General features: G+C 55.6%; 1 protein-coding gene across 4 annotated transcripts in view; it reads left to right on the plus strand.

Moving 5' to 3' along the window:
• GRIK3 (glutamate ionotropic receptor kainate type subunit 3) overlaps positions 1-23791 on the plus strand; it is a 219589-nt gene that overhangs the window by 160533 nt on the left and 35265 nt on the right. For all 4 annotated transcript variants that reach the window (XR_011503476.1, XM_070510324.1, XM_070510323.1 and 1 more), the window contains 3 exons: positions 3920-4027; positions 7349-7462; positions 15962-16165. Coding sequence is in view for 3 of the 4 variants with exons in the window: in XM_070510324.1 (XP_070366425.1) it covers positions 3920-4027; positions 7349-7462; positions 15962-16165 (426 nt within the window). In the remaining variant the exon portion in view is untranslated. The remainder of the gene's footprint in view (positions 1-3919; positions 4028-7348; positions 7463-15961; positions 16166-23791) is intronic.

A 23791-nucleotide genomic window follows, 5' to 3' on the forward strand; every position in this document is an offset into this window, starting at 1 on the left:
AGCCCGACAAAAGTGGCTTTGAAGCTCACTCACTCTTTAGCTGTGTGACCTTAGGCAAGCTGCTGAACCTCTCTGTGCCTCAGGTCCTCCTCTGTACAATGGAGATAATGCTGGGGTCGTAGGGATAAGTGTGTGATGATATGTGTGAAGCCCCGAGGACAGCGCCTGGCCCAGAGCAGGAGCTGAACAGATTGGCTGCTATCACTTACTGTTATTTCTATCCTCATAACTGTCATCACCATGGCTTCTTGCTCCGTGGTGGGTTTCCAGCTAAAGAGGATCTCCAGGCCACATAGCTTCAGGGACCGCCACCCCCTTCACCCCTCACCCCATGGAATGCTTGAGGCTCGGCCATGAAGCCCTGAGGGGAGCAGATTCATCACTGCCCACGCCATAGAAAGAGGAGCCCCTTGGGGCCAGCCCGGTGGCATTGTGGTTAGGTTCACGCGCTCCACTTCTGTGGCCCACGGTCCACCGGTTCGGATCCTGGGCACAGACCTACACACCGCTCATCAAGCCGTGCTGTGGTGGCGTCCCACATAGAAGATGGGACTTACAGCTAGGATATACAGCTAGGTACTGGGGCTTTGGGGAGAAAAGAAGAAAGAGGAAGATTGGCAAGAGATGTTAGCTCAGGGCCACTCTTCCTCAGTAAAAAGTATACGTTAAAAAAAAATGGGGGGGAGCCCCCTTCTCCCTCCCAGGCCTGACCGACCCACGTTGGTGTACCCGGCCCTCTTGTTTCCAGGCCCCTGGCCCAGTGAATGGCCCTCACCGCTCACGCTTCTTTAGAGACCTTTCCGAAACACCTTCATCTTCCCTCCATTTTAGGGCCTGGAGACCTAGGCCCAGAGCAGCCACATGGCTTGCCCACAGACCCGCAGCTGGCCGCCACCAGGACCCACGTGCCCTGCCCGAGCCCGGCACACAGACTCCCTCGAACCGTTTCCGAGTTGCCCATCTCCCCCTCTTGACTGTGTGACAGTAAATCATTTTAAAGACTTGGCATTTCTGAGAGGAGCCGGAAAATACCAGGCCGGAGTTCAGAGCGTGTGAAGCATCTTTCATTTAGCGAGTCCTCAGCAGCAGCTGGAAGGGGCGGGCGGCCGGAAAATGTCACGAGGAGGAGCTGCCGGCAGCTCCCTGCCCTGGCCCTGCCCCGGCCCACCCGCCCACAGACAGGCCGCACACCTGCTGGCATTTAATTCCTCTGTAGCTGACGAGGAGAAAGCCTCGCCTCAGAGCGCAGGTCTGAAGGCACGAGCTGTGATTTCCCCTGGGGGCCGGGAGACAGCCGAGGGTGTGGGGGCCGCAGAGGAGGGGAAGGCAAAGGAACTGGAGAGCCAGCCTCAGGGGAGCTGAGCCGCCCTGTGAAGTCCTAAACAGCGGTCTTCACCTTCTCTGACGCATCTTTTTCTCTCCATCCCAAACCCCGCCTCCAGCTCCTGGGGCTCCATGAATCTCCCCACTCCACTTGGGTACTGTGACCCCAAGCTCTTCAGCTCTGCTCCTGCAGAGAGGACTCTGTCCTGCGCCACCCTTACTTGGACCCTCGTGGCTCAACCCCTCTTTGGGCCTCAGAGTCCATGACTGCAAAACGGGGGCAGTGAGGACACCAGCTGGCAGGATCGCGATGACACCTACATGAGCCCACGCAGGGAAGAGGAGCCCGCTGTGACAGGGTTTCTACTGAGGCTTTGGGCCTTGGCCCCCGTGACAGCCCTGCTCCTGCAGCCAAAGGTCAGCCCTGACCCAAGGAAGCTCCCGAGAGGGAAGCAACAAAGGAGAAGTCATAGTGTGCGCCACTTAGTGGGGATCGTGTATCCCAGGCCCTGGGCTAAGCTTTTACATACCTTTTTTGACCCCGAGGAGTAGGTAGTTTTCCCCTCCCTGAAGCCTAGAGGTTAGACCCCTTGCGCAAAAGCCCACCTTCTCTCTCCCTTTGTTTCCAGCCTCCCAGGCGCTGCCCCTCGGCCTGAGCTAGCGTACCCATTTGCCCCAGTGCCTTGATCCAGAAGACCTACAGGGCCCTTGAGATGCCCAAGCGCTTGGAGATCCCTGGGGGTCTTAGTTTGGGATCTGCAGATAGGCCTCTGGGGATCCATGAACTTGTGGGTCACATTGTGAATGTAAGCAGGGATGGAGCTGCGGACGTTCAGTAAGGGAGAGGCCAGGAGCCTTCTTCAGAACCTGCAAGGACCACGGCCCCCGTGGGATTAGAAACCAAACGTGGCAAAGCAAGGACTCCGACACTCAGACCCACACGCTCTGCGCCCTCCCCTACCCGCTCTGGTCCAGTCGGGCTGTGTGAGCCCCCAGCCATCCTAGGGTCCCCAGGACTCTGGGACGTGCGGGTCTGTTCCTCTCGCAGACACAGAGAGCCCCAGCTTTTGGCTGTTTTCCTGTGAGGCGGCTGCCTCCTGATTCCCAGGAGGTGGGAGAGGAGGGAACCAGCCAGAGCCTGAGGGCCGGGGTCCTGGGACCCCGAGCTGCAGTTTGGCTCTGCCTCATTCTCTCTGAGAGCTTGGGGACCCCCTCTGCGCCTCCTTCCTCCTCTGTCAAATGGGGACCATGACCCTCGCTGGCCCGCCTCCTGAGGCCACTGCGGTGGTGGCAGGATGTGAGTGGTGGCGAGGAGAGTTAATGCTCCAGACCCTCGGAGGAGAGATTACCTAGAACGGGAGTTGGCAAACTTTTTCTGCAAATGGCCAGAGAGTAAATATTTGGAGCTTGGCGGGCCAGATTACCTCCTTTGCAACCATTCAGCTCCCCAGATGCGGTGCAGAGGCAGCCAGACAACATAACACAGCTGGGCGCGGCTGTGATCTAATAGACCATTTCCTAAATCAGGCAGCGGCCCGTTTGAGCCGCCAGCGGAGTCTGCCAACCTCTGACCTGGAAGATGAAGCTCTTCTCGCTTTGGGTCATGAACCTTCTCTGACTCTTTGCCTGCCTCTTTCTCTGTGTTCATGATGCTAACGACGATAAAAAAATAACAAAAGCTGGGGCTGGCTCGGTGGCATAGTGGTTAAGTTTACCTGCTCCAGTTCGGTAGCCTGGGGTCCGAGGATTCAGCTCCCAGGCACGGACCTGCACACTGTTCATCAAGCCATGCTGTGGCAGCATCCCACATACAAAATAGAGGAAGATTGGCACGGATGTTAGCTCAGGGCCAATCTTCTTCACCAAAAGTAAAAAATAAAAAGTAACAAAAGCTCCTATTTATTCAGGGCTCAGGTTGTACCAGGCACTGTTCTAAGTATTTTATGAGACTTAACCTCATTTCATTCTCATAGCATTTTGGTAAGATGGGCACTATTATTAGTTCCATTTTCTAGATGAGAAAACTGAGGCAGAAATGTTAAATGAAATCCCCAAGGTCGCACAGCTAACTATGGTTGAACCGGCATTCTGACCCCAGAGTTCTGAACCACGAGGTGCACGGAGCTAGGGCTGGGGGTGATGGGGGACCCTCTGTGTCTCCTTGGCTCTATGGGGGCTACCCCAAGAGTCTGGGTTTATAGCCACGGCCAGCTTGGCCCCTTGGCTTTCTGCCCTCAGTGGGTCTCGCCTGCCCCAGCTCTGCCCGCCTGCCGCCTTGCCCCTCTCGGGGGACCTGACCCGGGTGGGCTCCCCCTTCTCACGGCTTCGACGCGGGGGCTCATCTGAGCGCGTCCGAGATCGATGTTGTACATGAGAAGGTGCAAGTGTGAAGCTGGCTAAAGCGCATAATAGAATTTATGGAAATCGCTGGCTCGCACCACAGCCCGAGCAATGATGGAGGTGATTATTAATTAATCACGGTCTTGGGGGAGCAGTATCAGTGCAAGGAGTAATTAAAATGAAGCATTGTACGGTTGTACCGAATGATGATTTATGAGCCCGAGGAATTGCCGCTCTGCCCTCTTTCCTCCGGCAGGCTCAATGGGAAGGATTAACTGGACGGATTGTTTTCAACAAAACCAGTGGCTTACGGACCGATTTCGATCTGGACATCATCAGCCTGAAGGAGGATGGCCTGGAGAAGGTGCGTGGGCTCAAGAGCGGGAGGGCGGGCAGAGGAGCAGGCTCCCTAAATTCCCTACGATGGACCCCAGCTGTAGAATTCCCTACAATGCCCCCAGTCCAGCTGCCCCCTCGGGGCTCGACATGATCCAGTCTGGCCCGTGCCTTAGCCCTTCAGAGAACGCGGACCCCTGGTCAGAATGGGAGGTGCAGAACCAGTGGCCTGGCCACAGCAGACACCCAAACCGTCACCCTGCAGCAACGGCCATCGGGGATGCTTCACCGGGAAAAGTAGTGAAAGGCTCATGGGGCAGACGGACCGTCTCTAAGTCCCTACAGGGCTGTCATGGGGCAGAGGGACAGACGTGTCCTTGGGTAAGAGAAACTTTCTAACAACCAGCGGGTACCTGCCTGGGGTGTAGTGAGCTCCTTGTCACTGGAGGCATTCAAGCAAAGTTTGAACAAAGCGATTGCTTGTCTGGGAGGCTGGAGACTCTTACCCTTGGAGAGAGGTTGAAGCTCATGCTTTCTGAACTCCCCGCTCTAGGCTTCTAAGGCCTCTATGCTTCTGGGGCCTCCCATCTGGCTTCCAGAGAAATATTTGTAATGAGGCCAGTAACCACCCCTGGAACCCTCAGCATAGTCTGTCAGAGTCAGGCTGCTGGGCTGAGAAGAGAAATCTAAGACTAGCCCCCACTTCTCAGTGTCCCCTGGGACCTGGGAGCCAGGGGCTCAGCCACACCCTCTCCCACAGCAGGCTGGCCCCTGGGAGCCCCCAGGGTGCCTCTCCAACCCTGGGAGTGGGGTGTGTGAAATGCAGGGAGCAGAGGCCAGGAAGGGGAGGGGCCCCTGATGCCCATGGGCCTCCAGGAGTCCTGGATTACTCTCCTCCCCCAGCCCCCTGGTTCAGGCCTCTTCCTTGGGTTATGTTAACACCCCCTCCTGGCCTCCCACCTCTCCTCTCCTGAGCCCTCCAGCCACCCTGAGCATGCACACGGATGAAGCTTCCCAAAGCAGAGCTCTACCCTGCTCTGAACCTGCCGTGGCTCCCCAGTGCCAGGTCATTAGCTTCAGCCGCCTCGCCCTGGCCTTTAAGCCTCTCCAAGGAATGCCCTCACTTGCCTCTCCAGGCCTCGTCTCCACTGCCCTCCGTGGCCCAGTCACGCCCCCTCCCTCCTGCACCTCAGGGCCTCTGCCCACACAATCGCCCTGGTGGCAGGAGCGGCCTCTGTCTCCCTGGTTCGTTCCCTCAGGCACGGACCTGGCTCTGCCCGGGTTGCACCTTGTGGCCAAGCTTCCTCCGTTCACTCCTGAGTTTCACACAGACTTGTGGGGCCCATGTGTGGGGAGAGGCGGCTGGGGAAATCTCACCGTTCCTCTGCGACTCGTTCATGCCGCACCTTCCCTTCAGGACAGGTGCTGTGGCCTCTGTTCCTGAGATCTTCGGGGCCAGTTGGTGGGACCCTGTACAGACTATCTGAGTTCTTATCAAACAGTCTTCCTGCTTCTATTTAAACACCCGCAGGGCTGGGGCACTCCTTCCTCCTCTGACAGAACTACTGGAATAGCTTTCACTCAAGTAGTCTCATTTTTGCTCTTTCAGCTGTCCATCTCTGGGGATAGCCTAAAATTCTAAGGATGGCAATGAAATGGCACGCATGCCACCGCTTCCCACTCCCATGCCCATGGCAGGCATCGGTAACTGATCTTCAGAGTACTCTTGCCACCTGAGCCCACCCACAGCATCCTTCTCCCAACAGCCCTCCCGGCAACTCGTACAAATTGACCATAGCTAATACTCAAGAAAAGCTCCGTCTCCTGTGCCTGGACAGAGGCTGACCTGCAGAGACACCCACAGAGGCTCCTCCCAGACTGTGGGCAGAGCCTCTGCAGGCCCAGTCCCCCTCAGTCCTAACTGTTCTCACGTCCCCATGGTGCCTGGTGTCTAGGAGGGCATGCCGTCGGAACTCAATAGATGCTTGCTGGGGCAAGGCTTCCCGCTGTTCATTTGGCCTCCAGACAGAGGTTCGGGGAGCACCTCCTGCGCCCAGGCATGCTGCTGGGCACCCTCCTGCAGAGCTCGGCCCACTTGAAAGCAGAGCCTCATTGATGCTGTCTGCTTGTCTCCTCTCCTCTCGGCTCTGGAGGGTCTGCGTTGACAGAGATGCTGCCTGGAGAGAGTGTGAGCCCCAGACACAGGCGCTCGGCCTCTCATATCATCACTTCTGTTTGCTAAGCCGGGTCGTAGCTGATCCAGCCAGCTCCAGCCGGTGGCTTTGGGAGGATTAGGGCAGAATTACCGGAGCGTAATTACACGTCTCTCTGCTATCTGCTTCGCACAGCTCTCTTAATGGGCTGTTTGCATTCGGCCTCTCTGTTTAATTGATTAGGTTTCCTGAGTGCCCCCCTGAACTGGGCCAAGGACAGAGTGGGCGTGCCGAGCCTTCCTCAGGAGAGAGGAGCTGAGGTGCGGGCAGAGCTGGGTCCAAAAGGACCTTCGAGAGGCCCAGGGCTTTAGCACAATTTGTAACCTTGATCTTCCCCTGCCTCCCTCCAGCCTCAGGCCGGAAATCAACAAGGGCGCTGTGGGGACAGAGATTATGCTGCTGTAGCCGGGGTACCTGCCAAGTTTAGAAGTAAAACCACAAAGCAAACTGCCTTCAAATCCAGGGGCATCCCAAGCCTCCAGTGAGGGTCATCCACTCTGTTCCACCCCCCAGCCTCCCGCCCCCAAACAGCTGCAAAGGCCAGCCTCCTGCCCAGCCTGCCTTCCTGCATGTGACACATCGTCTGTTTACTCTCTCCTTCCACAAATGCTTGGTGAACATCTCCCTTGCTCCAGGCCCTGTCCTAAGCTTTGGAGGGCGTCCGGGCCTGGAGCTGGCACTGGGGGTGAGACCTAGTGAGTGAACAGCTGGGTGTCCAGGGTCTTCTCCAGGAGGCGGAAGGCCCAGCCAGGCTCAGAGTGACTCTGTCCTGGCGTAGGACCTGGCCCTGACCCAGGACCCCTGATCATGGCATCTGCTCCTTCCCACGCTGGCGCCCGGCTGAGCTCCCTGAGGCTGTCTTTACCTTCACTTTCTCCCTCTGCATTTTCCCTTCCAGCTGTGATGGGTTTGCCAGCAAGGGGGAGGTGGCCAAATTCAGAAGACTCAACACCTTGGGGGCCTCCTTTGAGAAGGAGGGTGGCAGCAGAGTTGTCAGAAAGCTTAGCTCAAAACATATTAGCGACAATGATGATGCTCATGAAGAATGAACGAGACGATGGGCTTGATGGTGTGTGGAGAAAGGATGGAGAGACTGGGGACTTAGCCTCCTGTTCTCTGTCTGTCTGTCCATCCAGGTTGGAGTGTGGAGTCCCTCTGAGGGACTCAACATCACGGAAGTCGCCAAAGGCCGGGGCCCTAACGTCACCGACTCTCTGACGAACAGGTCGCTCATCGTCACCACAGTGCTGGTAAGAGCCTGCAGCCCTGCGGGAGGGGCTGTCTGACCTGGGGGTGGGCTGGCCGTCAGGGTCAGAAAGACCCCTCCATCGCCCCAGCGACTATAGACTGGACATCTCTATGAGACTGCTGGGAGGCTGGAAGACGGCGGAGGTGGAGCTGCAGAAAGGTGGACACATTTAGGGTCCCTCAGAAGGCCCTCAGAGAGTAACTCTGCTCATGGCCACAGGCCAAAGACCCCAGGGGGTGACTGAGCAGCCTCTTCCTGCTCGGCCAGCCCTTCTGCAGTGACCCGTGTGTTTGCATCTCACCCTCACCCACCCCAAGTCCCTGAGGCCTGAATAGGAACCATGACGGGGTGGAAGGAAAGAGGGTTGTCATGCCCTCTGCAGGACTCAGGGTCCACCTCTGCCACCTCAGTGCCTGGGGAAAAGGCCCTCCCACTGTCCCCCCAGCTGTGGCGAGTGCTGTGGCCACACCCAGAGAGCCCAGCGGGTGCTGGGAGCCCACACATGTACCCACTCTCTATGGTGTCTCTTGGCCTTGGCCACTCTCCCTATCCCCTTCTCTCCATTCCCCAGGGGTGTAGAGCGCCTCCTTCTTCTGATCATTTCAGCGCAAGGAGTGGCTCTCGGGGCTCCCAGGCTCTCTGCACCTCAGAGCTCAGGGCGGGCAGGACGACACACCCAGGGCTTTGGCCTCCTGTGACTGACCGGAGCGGAGCCCACTCCCGGGGGCCTCCAGGGCGTCCGGAGGCTCAGAACTCACCCTCTGGAGATGCAGCAGTGCTCTTGGGGGCTCAAGCTGGACCACGTTTGGGGGAGGCAGCCCTGTCGCAGCCTGGTGGATTCTCACCAAAGACCCTTTGGGGACAATTCTGGCTCCGGTCAGCTTCTCCTTATAATAAAGCAAATACGTTTGTCAGGACCACAGGCTGAGGTCATTCTCTACAAAAAAAGGGAGCTCAACCCAACTTAGAGCCTCGGATAAAGTAAGGCTGCCACGGATGGAACCTGGGAATGGGGCTGGCCACCCCACGCTGGGCCCTTCCATGGTGCTGGGACAAGGCTTGCCCCACCTGCCTCTCCACCAGAGGCAGCTCGGCCAGGCCCCACTCGACGGTCCTAGGTCCTCCCTTTAGTGCGATTGACCGGCTACGTGCTCCGTGGCTGGGTGGTGGACACCATGGGGCGGGAAGGGATATAACAGTTAAACCCCATTCTTCCAGGAATCCCAGTGAGCAGCAGACAGCAGGGGCATCACCGGCCTGTAGGGAGCAGTTGTAGCCTGTGAATCTCGTCCTCAGCCCACAGGGCCGTGACTATTGAGAGGATCCCATAAAAGCGATGGAGACCTGATGGTGGTTCTAGTCCCACTGCTGAAGGAGCCAGAACGAGAGGGCAGGGGAAGCACTTGCATCCCCATCTGGGGGGCGAGACCCCCATTGGCACCTTCCTGACAACCATACATCCTGCCTGCCTTTGTTGATCGACTTGTTGTTAGCTTAAAAAAAAATCAGGCTGCTAAAACCAGTAAGTCAAAGTTCTCATCTGGAACAAGGACTACATGGTAAAAAAAAAAAAAAAAACAACTAAAAGATTAAAAAGAAACAAATAAAAACAGCAAAGGGGTTCAAGGGAAGACAGGAGCATTTAAAAGAGTGTTGATGTGATAAAGATAGAAAAGATTAAAAAAAAGAGAGTTGAAAGAGAACAAAATAAAAAGGTTAAAAGGAGAAGAATAAAGAGAAAAATGAAGGTGAGGAATGAGATAAAAAGGAAAGCCATCAAGAAAGACGAAAAATTAAAATAAATAATTAACAGCTCCGGCTAGACAAGGTAGAAAATGTAAAGCCAAGATGTCAGAAAGCAAAAGGATAAAAGTGTGATAAAGCTAAAATATAAAAGGTTAAAAATAAAATAATAAAAAGGTGGTGAAAGATTAAAAGCAGAGCTGCATAAAATGTGAGATATAAATAAAACACTTTTCACAAGACCAGATTAAAAAAAGGTAAAACCAGTGTGCTTGAAGAGATTAGGGGAGAGGTGGTTAAATGAGCTAAGATGATTCAGCCACAAGACAATACTCTTAGAGCAAGAGGCGAGCTAAAGATACCATACCAGAAAGATGCAAAATACCCACACCTTGAGAGAGCCCAGGGTTCAATTTTATTAAGATGCAAGCAGCCTGATTTCAAGGGCATAAGACCCTTCTGCAAAGGCAGAGGGATTTTTCTACACCAGCGGAGGCAGAATCTGGCAGACATCCCATGCTCTTCTCGAAGCCTCTTGGTCAATACTCACAGCTTCTTGCAAAGGTGCCGACCTGCTGTGCTCTGTTGCTCGCTGGAGGTCCCACCCGCAGCGTCCAGCTGGCTCTCAGCCATCCCGAGGGACAGGGGAGGAGAAGAGCCCCTCTTGGCCCATAGCCTGGATGTAGCTCCATCTGTGTCCCCACCCCTCATCCAGGAAACAAGAGCCTAGCAGCTCTTTGGGACATGCAGGAGGACCAGGACACAGGGGCAAGACCGTGTGATGGTTAAGAGCACAGACCTTTGGGTTTGAGTCCCAGCTTTCCTGTTCACTAGCTGCATGACCCTGGAAGACTGCTTAACTGCTCTGTGCCTCAGTTTCCCCATCTGAAAAAGAGAGCTGATCGTAACGGCACCTACTTCATTGAGTGAGAGGGTGAATGAGTAATAAATACAAATGGCACCGAGTGCGTGCTGTCTGAGCAATAGCTGCTGCTGTTGTCATTATTGTTATTGGCTACAAATCCAGGCCCCGGTGAGCTCAGGTTTAATACAGTAGACAGAGTGAGAGTTCCAGAGAAACCTCTGCTTCTACCCGCAAGCAGAGCCCTGAACCTCACGGGAGACTGACCCCTGACCGTGGTCCCAGAGGTTATGTCTAGCACAGGGCGTGTTGTAAACTTTGAACTTGTATTTGAATGCCTTTCAGGCCTGGTGGGCCTTCCTGGCTCCCCACAGACCCCACCGCTCCCTATTGTTTACACTTGGCTGCGTCTTCTATAGGTGTTTCCTGACTGGCCCTGGAAAGCATCAGGGTTTCTGCCCTCCTGAGCCCCCTAGACCTCTAGTCTCCTGCTGATACACGAAACTCCACATCCCAACCACCACGCTCTCATCCCCTGCCTTGATCGAGGTCTGAGCCCCTGGCCCTGAGATCATGATAATCTCTTACCCCGGGACCCGTTTGCCTTGACCTGTGACGTGGCTGCTGACCCACTTGAAGCAGATGTCCCACTGAACATCTTACCCCAGTGTCAGATACTCACATGGCCTGGGGGTGACCCGTGATTCAGCTCTCTGCACCCCTACTGCCCAGAGATCACAGACGGTGGAGTCTACTCTCCCTGTGATAGAAGTCTAGTCTTTCCTGGAGACAGAGGTATGGAGGGGATGACCTCTGGAGCATCCCTCATGGGGACAGAGAATGTGACACACAGCCTGTACACTGGGGTCTCCAAGAAACTCTCTGTGTCCAGCTGAAGATGCCCTTGGAGGCTCCTAAGAGAGAGATGCCCATGCAAGGAGTGGCCTGGGGCCACCTCGAAACCTAGAGCTCATCCAGATACTCAAGGGAGTGTGCATAAAAGTGGTCTGCGCATCCCAGAGCCCTGGGGGTGCTCTCAGGCTGGGGTGGTTGGCATAGCTGTACAAATATGGGGAGTGGCCCAGCCCAGCCCAGCCCAGCTGCACCGGCTGAAAATCCAGCCCCATGCTTGGCGGCCTGAAAACAGGGCCAGCACCTCCTGCTGAAAGCGCTGGCCCCTGCCAGTCTGCAAGTCTGTTGTCAGGGCAACAGCTCTTTGAGTGACAGGCAGGTACCAAGGCGTGAGCGCAGGAACATCCGACTGCTGGACCCGAGACCCTGACGAGAGGGGTTTCTCCCCCTCTTTCTTTTCCCTGGAATCTGGATGTGGCAGAGAGCACAGAGACGTGTGGGCTGCCCCTGAACCCTCTCCTCTTCTCTCCTATCCTGAACCCCGGGGTTAGGTGCTAAGGGCACCTTACCCTGGACACACAGATGGCCAGAGCCTGGACTCCACCCTCTCTGGCCTCTCAGAGCCGCAGGCAGCCTTCTCCATCCCTGAGGCTGAAACAGCAGCAGCAAGCGGCTGGCAGCCTGGCCTCCCGCCCTCTCCCTGCCCGGCCCCAGCCTCTGTTCAGGTTCCGCTCTTCCATGAGCTCATGAAAAATTCATCCGCCCAAACCTCAGCTCGCACACCAAGAACACACACCCGACTCACCCCTGGGGGCCCTGCTGTTGAAGCTTCAGCGTTCTTTTGGCTGCTGAATCGAGTGGTGGTGTGGGCATGCATGTGGGTACCTGTGCGGGTGTGGGATTGGTTATGCATGGGTGTCTGGATACGCACCGATGGCTGAATTTGTGCCGTGCGCGCATCATGACCCACTTAGATTCAACTGTCAGCCGGGCTGGATCCGTGGCACCCAGCAGCGGGAGAGGGGAGAAGCTAAAAGAGGCCAGGATGCCAGCTGGGAGAACCAGCCCAGGCGGGGGACCACTCTGGGCCCCACTTGCTGGGAGGGCAGAACTCCTAATGCCCTGTCCTGGTTCTAACTGGCGGAAGCCAAGGCCTTGGGTCCAGGGCCCTTGGCCTCTGTGTCCGAGCAGGGCTGGGCAGACAGAACATCCGAGAACGTGGTATATTTGTGCCAGTGGCCTTGTGGGCACATGTGCGTGCACATGTGGGTGTGTATTGATGCTGCCGAAGTCAGAAGGGGGCTTGGGAACTCAGCTATTAGGCAGCTAACGCCTACCTGCTTTCCCCATGACCCCCTCCACCAACTCCACAGGTGCTATCAGCGGGAGAAGCTTAGCACCAGGCCCGCCTTTCACACTGATATTAGTGATCGGAGAGAAACGAGACTAAGAGCCTCGGCAAAGAAAAGTCGGAAAAGGTTATTTTTCTGGACCCCTGTTTCCTGTGACTTGTTGAAGAGAAATATTACCCCTGCTTCTCCGGCTGTTCTCCCAGAGCAATAGGAGAGCGTGAAGTTATGAAATTGAGGGCACCTTCACTGAGCAATCGATTAGCAGCCGAGAGAGCTTGTGAATTGGCTGTCTGGACATTTCCAGTAATAAATTGTGAAATAGTCCATGAATAAGTAGTTGGCGGAGTTCAGAATTACCCCCTAGGAAATGCTGCAGGTCTAGAGACACATTACGAAGGCGAGCACCATTTTAATGCTCTGGGCTTTGGCTGTTAAATATGCATGCCATCCGCAGAGCACTTCCCGAAATTAATGGCATTTTACAGCTGCTCTGAAGGCAGCGTATTTATATGGAGATGTATAGATTCTGGGGCTGCGGTGGCTTCACAGATGAAGTGCTAATTTTAGAGGATAGGGCCCGGGAGGGGCTGGGGAGGGGGTCAGGAAGGGAGCGATCTCGGGGACCTTTCCCAAAATGGTTTTCCGCCTGCCAGCCGTGATTTTTCACCTTTGGTGACATTGGGCATGGTCTCTAGGCTGGAGAGGCCGCTGCAGTAACAGCCCACCCGGCACACAGAAAGAAGATGATAATGATATTAATATTAATAATAATAATAATATTGCAACTTATGTATGCCAGGCACTGTTCTAAGTGCTTTTCATAGATTGACTCATTTAATGCTCACAACAGTCCTGTAAGTTAGGTTCTTTTTTTTTTTTTTTTTTTTTTAGGGAAGACCAGCCCTGAGCTAACTACCGCCAGTCCTCCTCTTTTTGCTGAGGAAGACTGGCCCTGAGCTAACATCTGTGCCCATCTTCCTCTACTTTATACATAGGACGCCTACCACAGCATGGCTTTTGCCAAGCAGTGCCATGTCCGCACCTGGGATCCCAACTAGCAAACCCCGGGCCACTGAGAAGTGAAACATGTGCACTTCACCACTGTGCCACTGGGCCGGCACCAGAAGGTTCTATTCTTAGCCCCATTTTACAAAAGGTGGTAGATTTTGCCCAGGGAATCTACGTGTGGTGGGTGATTCCCCTGAGAAAGATGAGACCTTCTCTCCAATTCTTTCCTTGAGCGAATATCAGGGCCACCAGGTGCGGTGGTGCAGTTCGTTCACTGCACAAGAGCAGCTGACCAAATGGATGAGTTAGGATTGAAACCCCACCCAGGCCCTGCTCACCAGGCCCTCTGTCAGGGTTTGGGCAGCACCTTCCCAGAGACTAATTTGCACCCAGGCAATATACGCTCTAGCCCAAGTCCCCTTTCCTCCAGGCAGCCACAGCACCTTCCCCACACGGCCCCTCCTGGACTCTTCTCTCCAGCCTTGTGAGCTGCCTGCTTGGTTGGCAGTGGGGATGGGAGGCACTGAGGTTTAGCATGGAGTCTAGCCAAAGGACCCAGCCTTCCACCCCATTAGACTGAGAAGTGGTTTTCTCAGAATCCCCGGGGAGGCAGGAACCCTTGGGGAGGCAGACGCTCCCCAGCCGTTTCTCTGCAGCCTCTCGCAGGACCGTGAAGATCTGCAGTAAATCAGTCCTGGGTGGGGTGGGACTTTGAGAGGTAGCACTGCCCGGAAGCCAGAGCCCACCTGCCACAGCGAGAGCCTGGCGAGAGGCTGCTGGTGGGTTTCTGCGCCCAAGGACCTCCGATGAGGGTCTTTGCCGGGGCTTCCATTGCTCATCCCACTCGAGGGGCCCATGATGTGAAAGGAGTGTCCCCACCAGCTGAGAGGACAATGAAACGCCTCCATAATCAGGTGCCTGCCCTTCCTGTGGGCAGGTGGACATGAGGTTCCTAGCACTTGTGCCTTCTGTCAGCTAACTGATGTCACCCGTCGGCTGAAGGCTGGAGACATTCTGACACGTGGGCGTGCCGAGGTGGCTTTGGGGAAGGTGAAGGCCCAGAAAGAGGCCGAGGAGCTACAGTCAGGAAGGATTGGACGTGGACTCCTTCTGACTGTCGTTCAGGTCCTCTGTGACCTTGGGTAACTTACTGACCTTCTCTGAGCCTCAGTTTGCTCATCTATCAAATGGGGTAATGGCACCTGTCTTGTAAGCTGTGAGGCTTAAATCAAACAGCCTATGAGAAAGAGTGTAAATCCGTGCCTGGTGCGCAGCAGGAACCCGGAAATGTTGATTTAGCTGAGGCGTCAGCTTGTCCACCGCAGACTCGGGACAGGGACTTGTAAGTGAAGCCGGGTGGATGGAGCCAGCAGAAACATGGACTTGCGTGTCGACCTGGATTCTGGGACAGTGCTGCGGGCCTGGCTTTTGCCACGTCAGAGCCCACACTTCTTCACTCTGTGCATCTCAAACTAGACGAGGTCAAGAGCCACTTTCTGCTGTTTCTCCTGCCTCCTCTCAGTCATGCTTCACAAGGTCGCCGGGGGTTTGTTTCTGAATGAGAAATCAGACGAAGTCCTTCACTGGCCCACATGGCCTGCGAGGGAGGGAGCCTGTCGTGGGACAGCTGTCACCTGTGCTCAGGCCCCACAAGCTACCTTCTGAGGACCCCCTGCCCACCAGGGAGAGGCACCCCTGACTCAGGGCCTCTGGACAGGGAGGTGGTTCAGAGCTCGCACCCTGGGGCCACGTCAACCTGAGTTCACATCCTCTCTATGCCAGCTGGCTGGGCTCGCACCGGTCACTTTTCGTGTATTCACTTTCTGCATCCATACAGTGGGATTATTAGTATCTACCCCTGAAAGGTTGAATTTGAGGTTAAATGAAGCAATACCGGCTACTCTCTGTTGAGCTCGCCGGGTTTGCTGGGCTCCGTGCTTGGTCCTCCATAGTCACTGACTCATTTACTGATCCACTAGTGCCTGGCATGTCCACATACAAATGCAAGCTGCACGGCTATCAGCAATCACTCACCCGGGGACTGGGGTCCTCGGAAAGCAAGAAAGGTCTCAGAGAGTGTGTAGATCTAACCTTGTAAACAGGAGCTGGGGGAGAAGGCCGGGAGGATCCTCGATGAAGGGCCTTCTGCAGCGGTGCGGTCACTCATGAGCAGACTCCAGAATCCCCTGGATGGCTTCTTAAAATCAGGTTGCTGGGCCCCACCCCGGAGTTCCTGGTTCAGTAGGCCTGGATGGAGCCGAGAACGTGCGTTTCTGACAAGTCCCCCGGTGATGCTGCTGGTGCAGGGACCACGGTTTGAGAACCACTGGCCTATGTTGATGGTGTAGCAGAGAGCATTGGGTTTGGAATCAGACAGTCTTGAGTTCAAATCCCTGTTCCACCACTTACTAGCTCGGTGACCATTAGACAATTAAATCAATAAATACCTACTGAGCCCCCACCTCGTGCCAGGGACTGCCAGTGGGTGGCCGTCTACAAGGCACAAAGTTGGCTCTCGGGAAAGGCACTTCCCCTCTCCTCACTTAGCAGGCCCTTCTTCGGAGCCCCCCCAAAGGCGGCGTAGAACACCTCTGCAGGGGACCTGGCCGCAGCTCTGCGGCCTCAGCCCGCCTCTCCCTGCCCACTCGGCCTTCGTCAGCCCTTCCCCCGTTTGTCCCTGCAGGAGGAGCCATTCATCATGTTCCGGAAGTCCGACAGGACTCTGTTCGGGAATGATCGGTTTGAGGGCTATTGCATCGACCTGCTCAAGGAGCTGGCCCACATCCTGGGCTTCTCCTATGAGATCCGGCTGGTGGAGGACGGCAAGTACGGGGCGCAGGATGACAAGGGCCAGTGGAACGGGATGATCAAGGAGCTCATCGACCACGTAAGTGGGGCGGGACCCCGGGGGGCTTGGCCAAGTCCTGTGTGCACGTTGGGATGGGGCATCCTGGCAGGTGAGGGCCCCGGAGGCAGGGGAGGTGGGGACAAAGGCTGTGACTCTAGGCCTGTCTTGCTCACGTGCCCCGACTCCCAGACATTCCCTTCATACAAGTTCACACGCACTGGCCCCTTTCTAAATCAGAGCTTTCCCTGCTGGCATCCTTGATGAGCTCACTCTGGAGGAGTCCCTCAGCTCCTCCCTGCCTGCCTTCTGCTCCTTTAAGAGCTACCCAAGGATGCCCCAGCCATGTGGGCGAGGTGCCAGTACAAACCCTTCACCAAACTCTGGGACACAGAGATAGATCCGTCACTGCCTTGAGTTCCTTTGGGTCCAGTGGGGAGCAGGTGGTCCAGGGAACCGAGGCCGGGGATGAAAGGATGATGAGCAAGGCTCCGCTAGGAGGTTCCGAGAAGGCAGACTTGAACTCTGCCTGAGATGCGGAGAGGACCCAGGGGAGCCAGAAGCCAAAGCAGGGAGGTGGAGATTTGGGGAGATGGAGCAGCTGTTGGGAGGGGCCTGGGCTTGACGGGACAGCAGGAGGAATCCAGAGAGAAAACAGTCTAGGGACACCAGAGGAGGCCCTGGGTTCGAGTCCCAGTTCCTCATTCGTTAGCTACGGTAACAGGGGCAAGTCGCCGGACCTCTCTAAGTGGTCCCTCATCTGTCAAATGGGTGTTAATTCCTCCTTCCTCAGAGGATTGTCATGATTCTGGACAGGAAGTCCTAGGTGCAGGGCGCAGCCCATGGCAAGCCCTCAATACAAGGGAGGCTTGTAAGATGCAGTAAGCACACACATAGTAGCTAAGATCCCAGGCTTCGGCCCAGTAGATCTAGGGTTCAAGTCCCCCCTTTACCACCTAGTGGATGTGCCACCGGGTAAGTTCATCAACCTCGCCGAGCCTTACTTTCTTCACTTCTAAAACAGAAGTAATTAGCAAGTCCCAGAGCTCCTATAGTCGCAGGAATGAAACAAGGAGCCATTTGTACCGGCTCACCTGGCACATAGTACACATTGCCTGCCTTCCAGCTCAGGGCCTCAACTTTCCAGAAGCATTTTCTGTCAAAGACCTGCTAATGAATGCAAGGACCTGATCTAGAGCAGACTCCTAACCTCCCTGCCCTCATTTACCCTCGCAACAAACCAGCAAGGTACCTACTGCTCTTCCAGCCATTTCACAGACAAGGAAGCTAAGGCAGAGAGGGGCGGAGGCCCCCAGCTAGTGAGCAGTGGAGCTGGGACTGAAAGTGGTGGAGTCTTCAGAGGCTGTCTGCACCCAAAGCCCTGTGCTTCGAACTCGGCAAAGAGCCGGGGCCGAGGCAGGTTCATGCAGAAGGTCTTTGCAACCTGAAAAGGGTCGGTCAAAGGGACTCTTGTCACTTTGCCCTTCTGGGTGGGGCAGGCAGCCTCTGGGCCTTCTGTTAGCCTCCTGCCCCTGTCAGAGGGGAGCTGCCATACGGGGACCTTGGAGGCTGGAGCTCAGAGCAAGAAGACTCAGCAGAACCTTACCAGTCGTTTCCTAGGCCCCAGGAAATCAGGCTCCCGTGGAAGGCTGGTGGGAGAGGCTAAGGGTAAAGAGCGTGAACTCGGGCTGGGCTTGATTCCCACTCTGCCACTTACAAGCTGTGTGCTCCTGGACATGTTTCTTAACCTCTCTGGGCTTCAGTTTCCTCATCTGTAAAAGAGAATGTAATAGAACCTACCCCACAGGCTGTTGGGAGGACTAAGTTCATTACGCACATTACACAACGTACCTATGTACGTTACATGGTTGGCGCCGTGTCAGTACTTGCCCTTATTATTTTCATTTTTATCATTATGGTTATTCCTTCGAGGCTGGGGAGGGGGCTTCAGGAAGTCCCTCTATCTCCCTGAGCTCGTTTTTTGACGGTGAGTATATTAATACCTGCCCTGTGTTCTTCTCAGCTTGTTGTGCAGCTCAGAAGAGACAACTGGTGGGGAAGCAGCTCCTAGATTGTGGAATTCAGTATAAACGGAAGGGAGTGGTGTTGTCACCGTTATTAGTAATAACTGTAATTATTATGGAAATTAGTCCGCAGGCCCCAGAGACATCTCCATCCGTCAGCTCCCCCTGTGCGGGGTGAGCGGGGCTCCAGGTGGGTTCTGAGCCTGTCGTTTGCAGAGGCGAGCTGGGCTGGGAAGGGAGAGGGGGTCACGAGGAGGGTGGAGGCCACTTGCGGAAGTGAGCAGGGCTGATGCTACTCCTGCCACCCACAGCATCTCCAGCGGTCCGAGAGCTTTGAAGAGCGGTTTGCAAGGGGATGGATCAGAAAAACTCAGCAGCAGGCAGACGCTCCTAAGCTGACCCTCAGCAGGGGAAAGAAAGGGCCTCCTCCGTGGCCTCCGTGTGGCCCTGGCTCCGTCAAGGCCGCAGACCCTGACAGCACATGCAGGGGTCCTTGTTAAACTCCCTTCCCTCCAATGGATGAGCCTATTAATCCTAGCTTGGTGCCATTTTTAATAACATCATAACCATTTATTAGTGTCGTCAGGTAATTAGTCTTCTCACTAGCTCATAGAAAGCGTGGTAAAGGCTTGGTAATATTATTACTTCCTTATTAGGGATCTGAACGCAGAAGTAAAAATGATGAATGCCCGCCTTTGCAAGGATCTGCCCCCCGAGGCCCATTTGGGGGCCCTGGGTGGAGCCTCTGACCAACGGGACTTAAGACGTCCTTCCCTGCGCATGCCCCCCCCCCCACCCCGTCCCATGCCGCACGGCCTTCCAAGGAGCCAGGGTTATGGAGGCAGATGGGGCACCTCAAGGGTGTGTCCCCCTCCTGCTGACACACCCGCCTCCCCCAAGTCACCTCTAACTATGGGAGCAACAAACGTGACTGGACAGAGCAGTGATGTCTCCATCCGTCACCCCATCTCTCTCCTAAATTGTCACTCTCTCCGTTTCACCACCTGCTCCCTCTCATTTCCCCTCTCTGGAAAGTCTTCTACTCACATCCATGCCTTAAATTATTCCCGTGTGTTTTAATGACTTTGGAATCCAGTAGAGATGGGTTCAGATTCCAGGTCTAGCACGTTTTAGCTGACAGTGGGAAAGCTAGTCAACCTCTCTGGCCTCCATTTCCACATCTATGAAATGGGAATCGTAAAAAAGCCTTCTGCCCAGGGTTCATGGGCAGATTTGATGAGACATGGCACAAAGATGCTTGACAGAGTGCCAGGTGCTCAGAAAATGCTCAGCACATGGGAGCGGTCCTGCTTGTCACCATCGCCTCCAGGGGCAGCCCTGCTGTCTAAAGTATGCACACGGATGAACACGATGGCAGTGGGAGAGCTGGCCCCTCAGCCATGGTCATCTTGGTGGGCCACAGTGATCCAGGATCTAGACCTTGCCCCTCTGACTCCAAATAGGAGTCCCAAGAAACTGACTCCCATTGATCAGACTCATAGGGGACTGAGGTACATACCAAGGCGTCACCCCCTTACTTTACTTAGGGCATTGGTCTTTCCCGATACCTGCCCTCCAGAGCTTCTGTCCTGGCATCAGGTGCCCAGGATCCTGCTGGGGAGTGTGGAGGCAGAGCCCTGACTGTGGAGGGCCTGAAGCCAAGAGGAGAGGATGCTGCTGGAGAGGCGGGCAAGAGACAAGCCTTGAACAGCCTTGGGTGCTAACCTGAGCGATTGGATCTTAATCCTGAGGGCTACGAAGCACAACTGAAAGATGTGGAACAAGCAGGTGACATCAAATTGGCACCTGAGGAAAGTCACTGTGATCTTGGGCAACCCACTGCTGCCTGGAGGCCATCATGGGGCCTGGGCAAAGCAGAGCATGGTGGCCTTAGAGTATTGTGGTCAGAAAGGAGGGCAGTAGATGACACAGGATGGAGACAAGAAGGTAGAATTGATGAGATTGGTGATTGGTTGGATGGAGGAGGTGAGAGAAAGGAGGAATCAAGGACAAGGTGAGACATTCTAACTTGGACAGCAGGAGGGGGGGGTGTCATCCCCAGATAAAGAGCCTCCTGGAAAAGTAGAGGATTCGGGGGGGGGCGGGGTGCGGGTACTGAGATCCCGTTGGGATTGGGGTCCCAGTAGGTGGCCGGCCACACGGCTGGGCTCTCAGAGAGGACAGAGCTGGAGCTGAGGTTTGGGAGTCATCTGCACAGCCTCAAGGGCAGCCTGGGAGACAGAGACAGAGACAGAGCAGGGGATCGCTGGGAGAGAAGAGACGAGGACGTGGGGCGAGACCCCAAACCACATAGAAGTGTCAGGAGGACTCCACAAGACACTGAGCTGGCAAGGCCAGAGAGGAAGGAGGGGAACCAGGAGAGCGTGAGTGATGAGGCCCCAGGAGGAGAAGCCACCAGAAAGGTGAGGACACGGGGTATAAGCAGCAAGGAGGGAGTCAAGGGAGATGAGAAATGAATGGCAGCCACGAGTCAGCAGGGGTGTAGTCCAGGGGACAGGCTCGGCCCCAGCACAGGCTCCTTGAGCGCGCCTGGCCTGGCCTCCTGCAGACTGTTCTCAGAGACCCAGGAATTCCATCCTGGCTGGTCTCCCAGGCCCTTGAGTCAGAGGGAGGCGGGCAGGGAGGAGAGGGAGCAGGAGCCTGGCCTTAAGGGGTGCATACATGCCTTCCAGGCCACAAGAAGCCATTAGTTCTTTTAATTCTAAGTTGTTACGTCTCACTGCAGTATATAAGGAGACTTCCCTGGCTCACAGATGGAGCTGGACCAAGATGGGGTATGGAACAAGACAGAGACAAGGAGTGGTCCCGGGTGGCCCTGGCATGCCCTCCTTCCCCTGTGAAAGAAGCAGCACTTCCCAGATGCCCCCCTCTGCCTCCCGGTAACATGGAGCGCGGAGCAGGGAGGGCGGCCCAGCTCCAAGCGCCCATTTCCCCTGTCTGACTCTTCTTCCCGACGGTGGGTGCCTGATGGACTACTCTTGGCGGCCCAGCACCTGACATGGGGCCGGGCACACCGAGCAGGCACTGATGAATGAGCGTTGTGTGAATGAGCACATGGACTTGCACACCTTCCGCAGAGACACGGCTGTGGGGTCACGACTACTGAGCTTCCCATCCCAAGTGTGCGAGCAGAGGGTCTGGTGTCAAGACCCACCCACTGTGTTCCCCACCTTCCAGCCAGGAACCAGGTCTCAGTTCTGGCCTGCATGCATGGGTGTTAGGAGGGGCCCCAAACCCCTGACTGTGTGGCCAGGAAAGGCTCTGCCAGGCCACCTCCTTCAGGCTGACCAGTCTCCTTTGAAGCAAGGCATGCTGGGGGCTCACCTGGTACAGGTCAGAATCCTGGATGGGACAGGGCAGGTGAAGGCAGGCGAAACAGATGGTCTGCAAAGGTGGACTCTTGTCAAGGCAGCCAGGTTGCCCAGAGCAAGGACTGAGGTGCTCTGGAGGGGCTCAGGATCTGCCTGAGGATGACCAGGTAAGCAGGTGAGGGATGCAGGAAAGACTCGGGCCACATTGAGATTCACAGCAGAACTGTCAGCTGCCAGGACTCAGCAAGCAGGGACCAGCCTAGGAAAGATCTGGAAAGAGCCTGGCAGGAGATTGGGGTCCAGACAAGCAGGTGCAAGAAGAAGGTACAAGGTGGCAGTAGAGCTTCATGGGGGAGGGGTTGTTGGAGGGAAGCTGGGGTCAGAGGGAGCAGCTGGACCACGCCAACCCTCCCTCTGAGCATCATCCATTCCTCCATTCATTCTGTAAAACTTTATGGGGCACTGTCTCAGCAGGCCCTGGGGCAGAGGCTTAGATGCCACTACTTGGTTAGTGGGTCTGATGTTGGGGAGAGGACGAGGGGTAGGGAAGTGGAGCAGGAGGGAGGGGAAGCCAAGACAAGGATGCATTATTGAGCCAATCACCACTGAGTGCCTGATCCCACGTCTGCACCCTAGAAGAGATTTACAAAGTGTGTCTTGGGACCATCTCTCACGGTGAGGGGAGAAGGAGGAACAGCTTTTCCACTGGCTCCTGACTTCCATGCATTTCTGGGTTTGGCATGGCTGGGCTGGAAGCCAGTCAGGACCCTGCAGCAGCGTCCCTGTGAAGTTGTAGGGCCAGCAGTGAGGGGCAAGAGGTGCCCAGGTGGGCAGGAGGTGAGATGCTGTCAGCTTGGTGCTGCATGAGGCTGGTTGGAGCCAGAGGGTCTCACCTGGTGCGTGAGAGGGTCTGAGTCAAGCACTGGTGATGTGTCAGACCTGGGGCACTGACTAGAGATATGGGAGCAACCGAGGAAGACGTGGTCCCTGCCTGCAGGAAGAAACAGTGAATCAGCCAAGTTACATTTCATTAAAATTTTGATCGGTGCTGCAAAGGCACTTATGTACAGGGGACTTTGGGGTATAAAACAGGGGAAATGGCTCAGGCTTCCCTGCAGAAGTGACTCTTGAGCTGAGACTTGAAGGATGTGGAAGCCATGTCCAGGGCATGGGTAAGGGTACCTGCCTGGGTGGGGGTACTGAGGTTGCTGACGGCTCTGCCCTCGTCAGGAGCCCTGTGGCATTGGCAAGACAGTGCTGGGGCCGGCCCTGGGTGGACACCAACCTTGTGGACACGCAGGGAATGGGGACTCTTTTAGAAGTGGGAATGGAGGTGTGTCACATGCCCTGTAATATGCCACGAAGCAGGGGACACCTGCTGAGCCATCCTAAAAGACAGATGCAGGACAGCCCCTGCTGGGACTCAGGACTCGGGCCATTCTCCTAGGGCTGGGAAAGGCACAGGCTTCGTTTCTCACTGCCAGGCATCCAGCTGCTCAGGAAGCCTGGGTGAAGCATGGGTGCATGACCCCTCAGTCAACACTTAGGAATTTTCTAGCAATTGTCCCATCTCTTTAGATATATATTGGCTTTTCTGAGGTTATCAATGGTCACTGTGCTGATCGCGAAGTGTGGCAGCTGGCTGGTGGGACATCAGCAGATACCACCCCTGGCTCAATGTACGCCCCCGAAAACTGCAGTGTGGCAGCCCCGAGGGAGTGCTTGCTGGGGGACCTTTCTACACAGGTGGATCCACAGCTGGATCCATCCAATGTTCATTCGATTTATTGTTAAGCCCCATGCTAGGGGCTGTGGATACGGCAGCGAACCAAATAAGCAGAATCACTTCCCTGAGCCTCAGGATCTTACATTCTCGTGGAGGAAACAGACAGTAATCTATGAGCATGTGATAGATGTAACTATTCAGCCAGGATAAGCGTTCTGAGAGAGGAACGGGTCCAGGTAACAGAGCGGCCCTGGCTCGCAGACTGGGGCCTGGGCTGAGAGGGCTCACGGATCAGAAACCAGTGGGGAGTTGCTGCTCATCCACCCCAGGGAGCCCTGGAGGAAGGTCCTAGAGACTCGGAGAGGTATGGGCAGCTCCCGAAGTGCCGTCCCATCCCCTTGGCCAGCAGCATTCAGAGAAAGCCAGGGAGAGGGGTCTAGGTCATTTCTGGCTCCCTGGGGTGCAGCAGAAGATGCTACATGAGTGGTCAGTGATGGAGGGTGTAGACATGGGAAGATGTCCCCCAACACCTCTCATGGGCATGAGACTGCACTCTGGTCTCCCAGCCTCCAGGTAGGCTGGCAGG

The sequence above is a fragment of the Equus asinus genome, chromosome 5 (genome assembly GCF_041296235.1).
Source record: "Equus asinus isolate D_3611 breed Donkey chromosome 5, EquAss-T2T_v2, whole genome shotgun sequence".
Taxonomy (NCBI): Eukaryota; Metazoa; Chordata; class Mammalia; order Perissodactyla; family Equidae; genus Equus; species Equus asinus.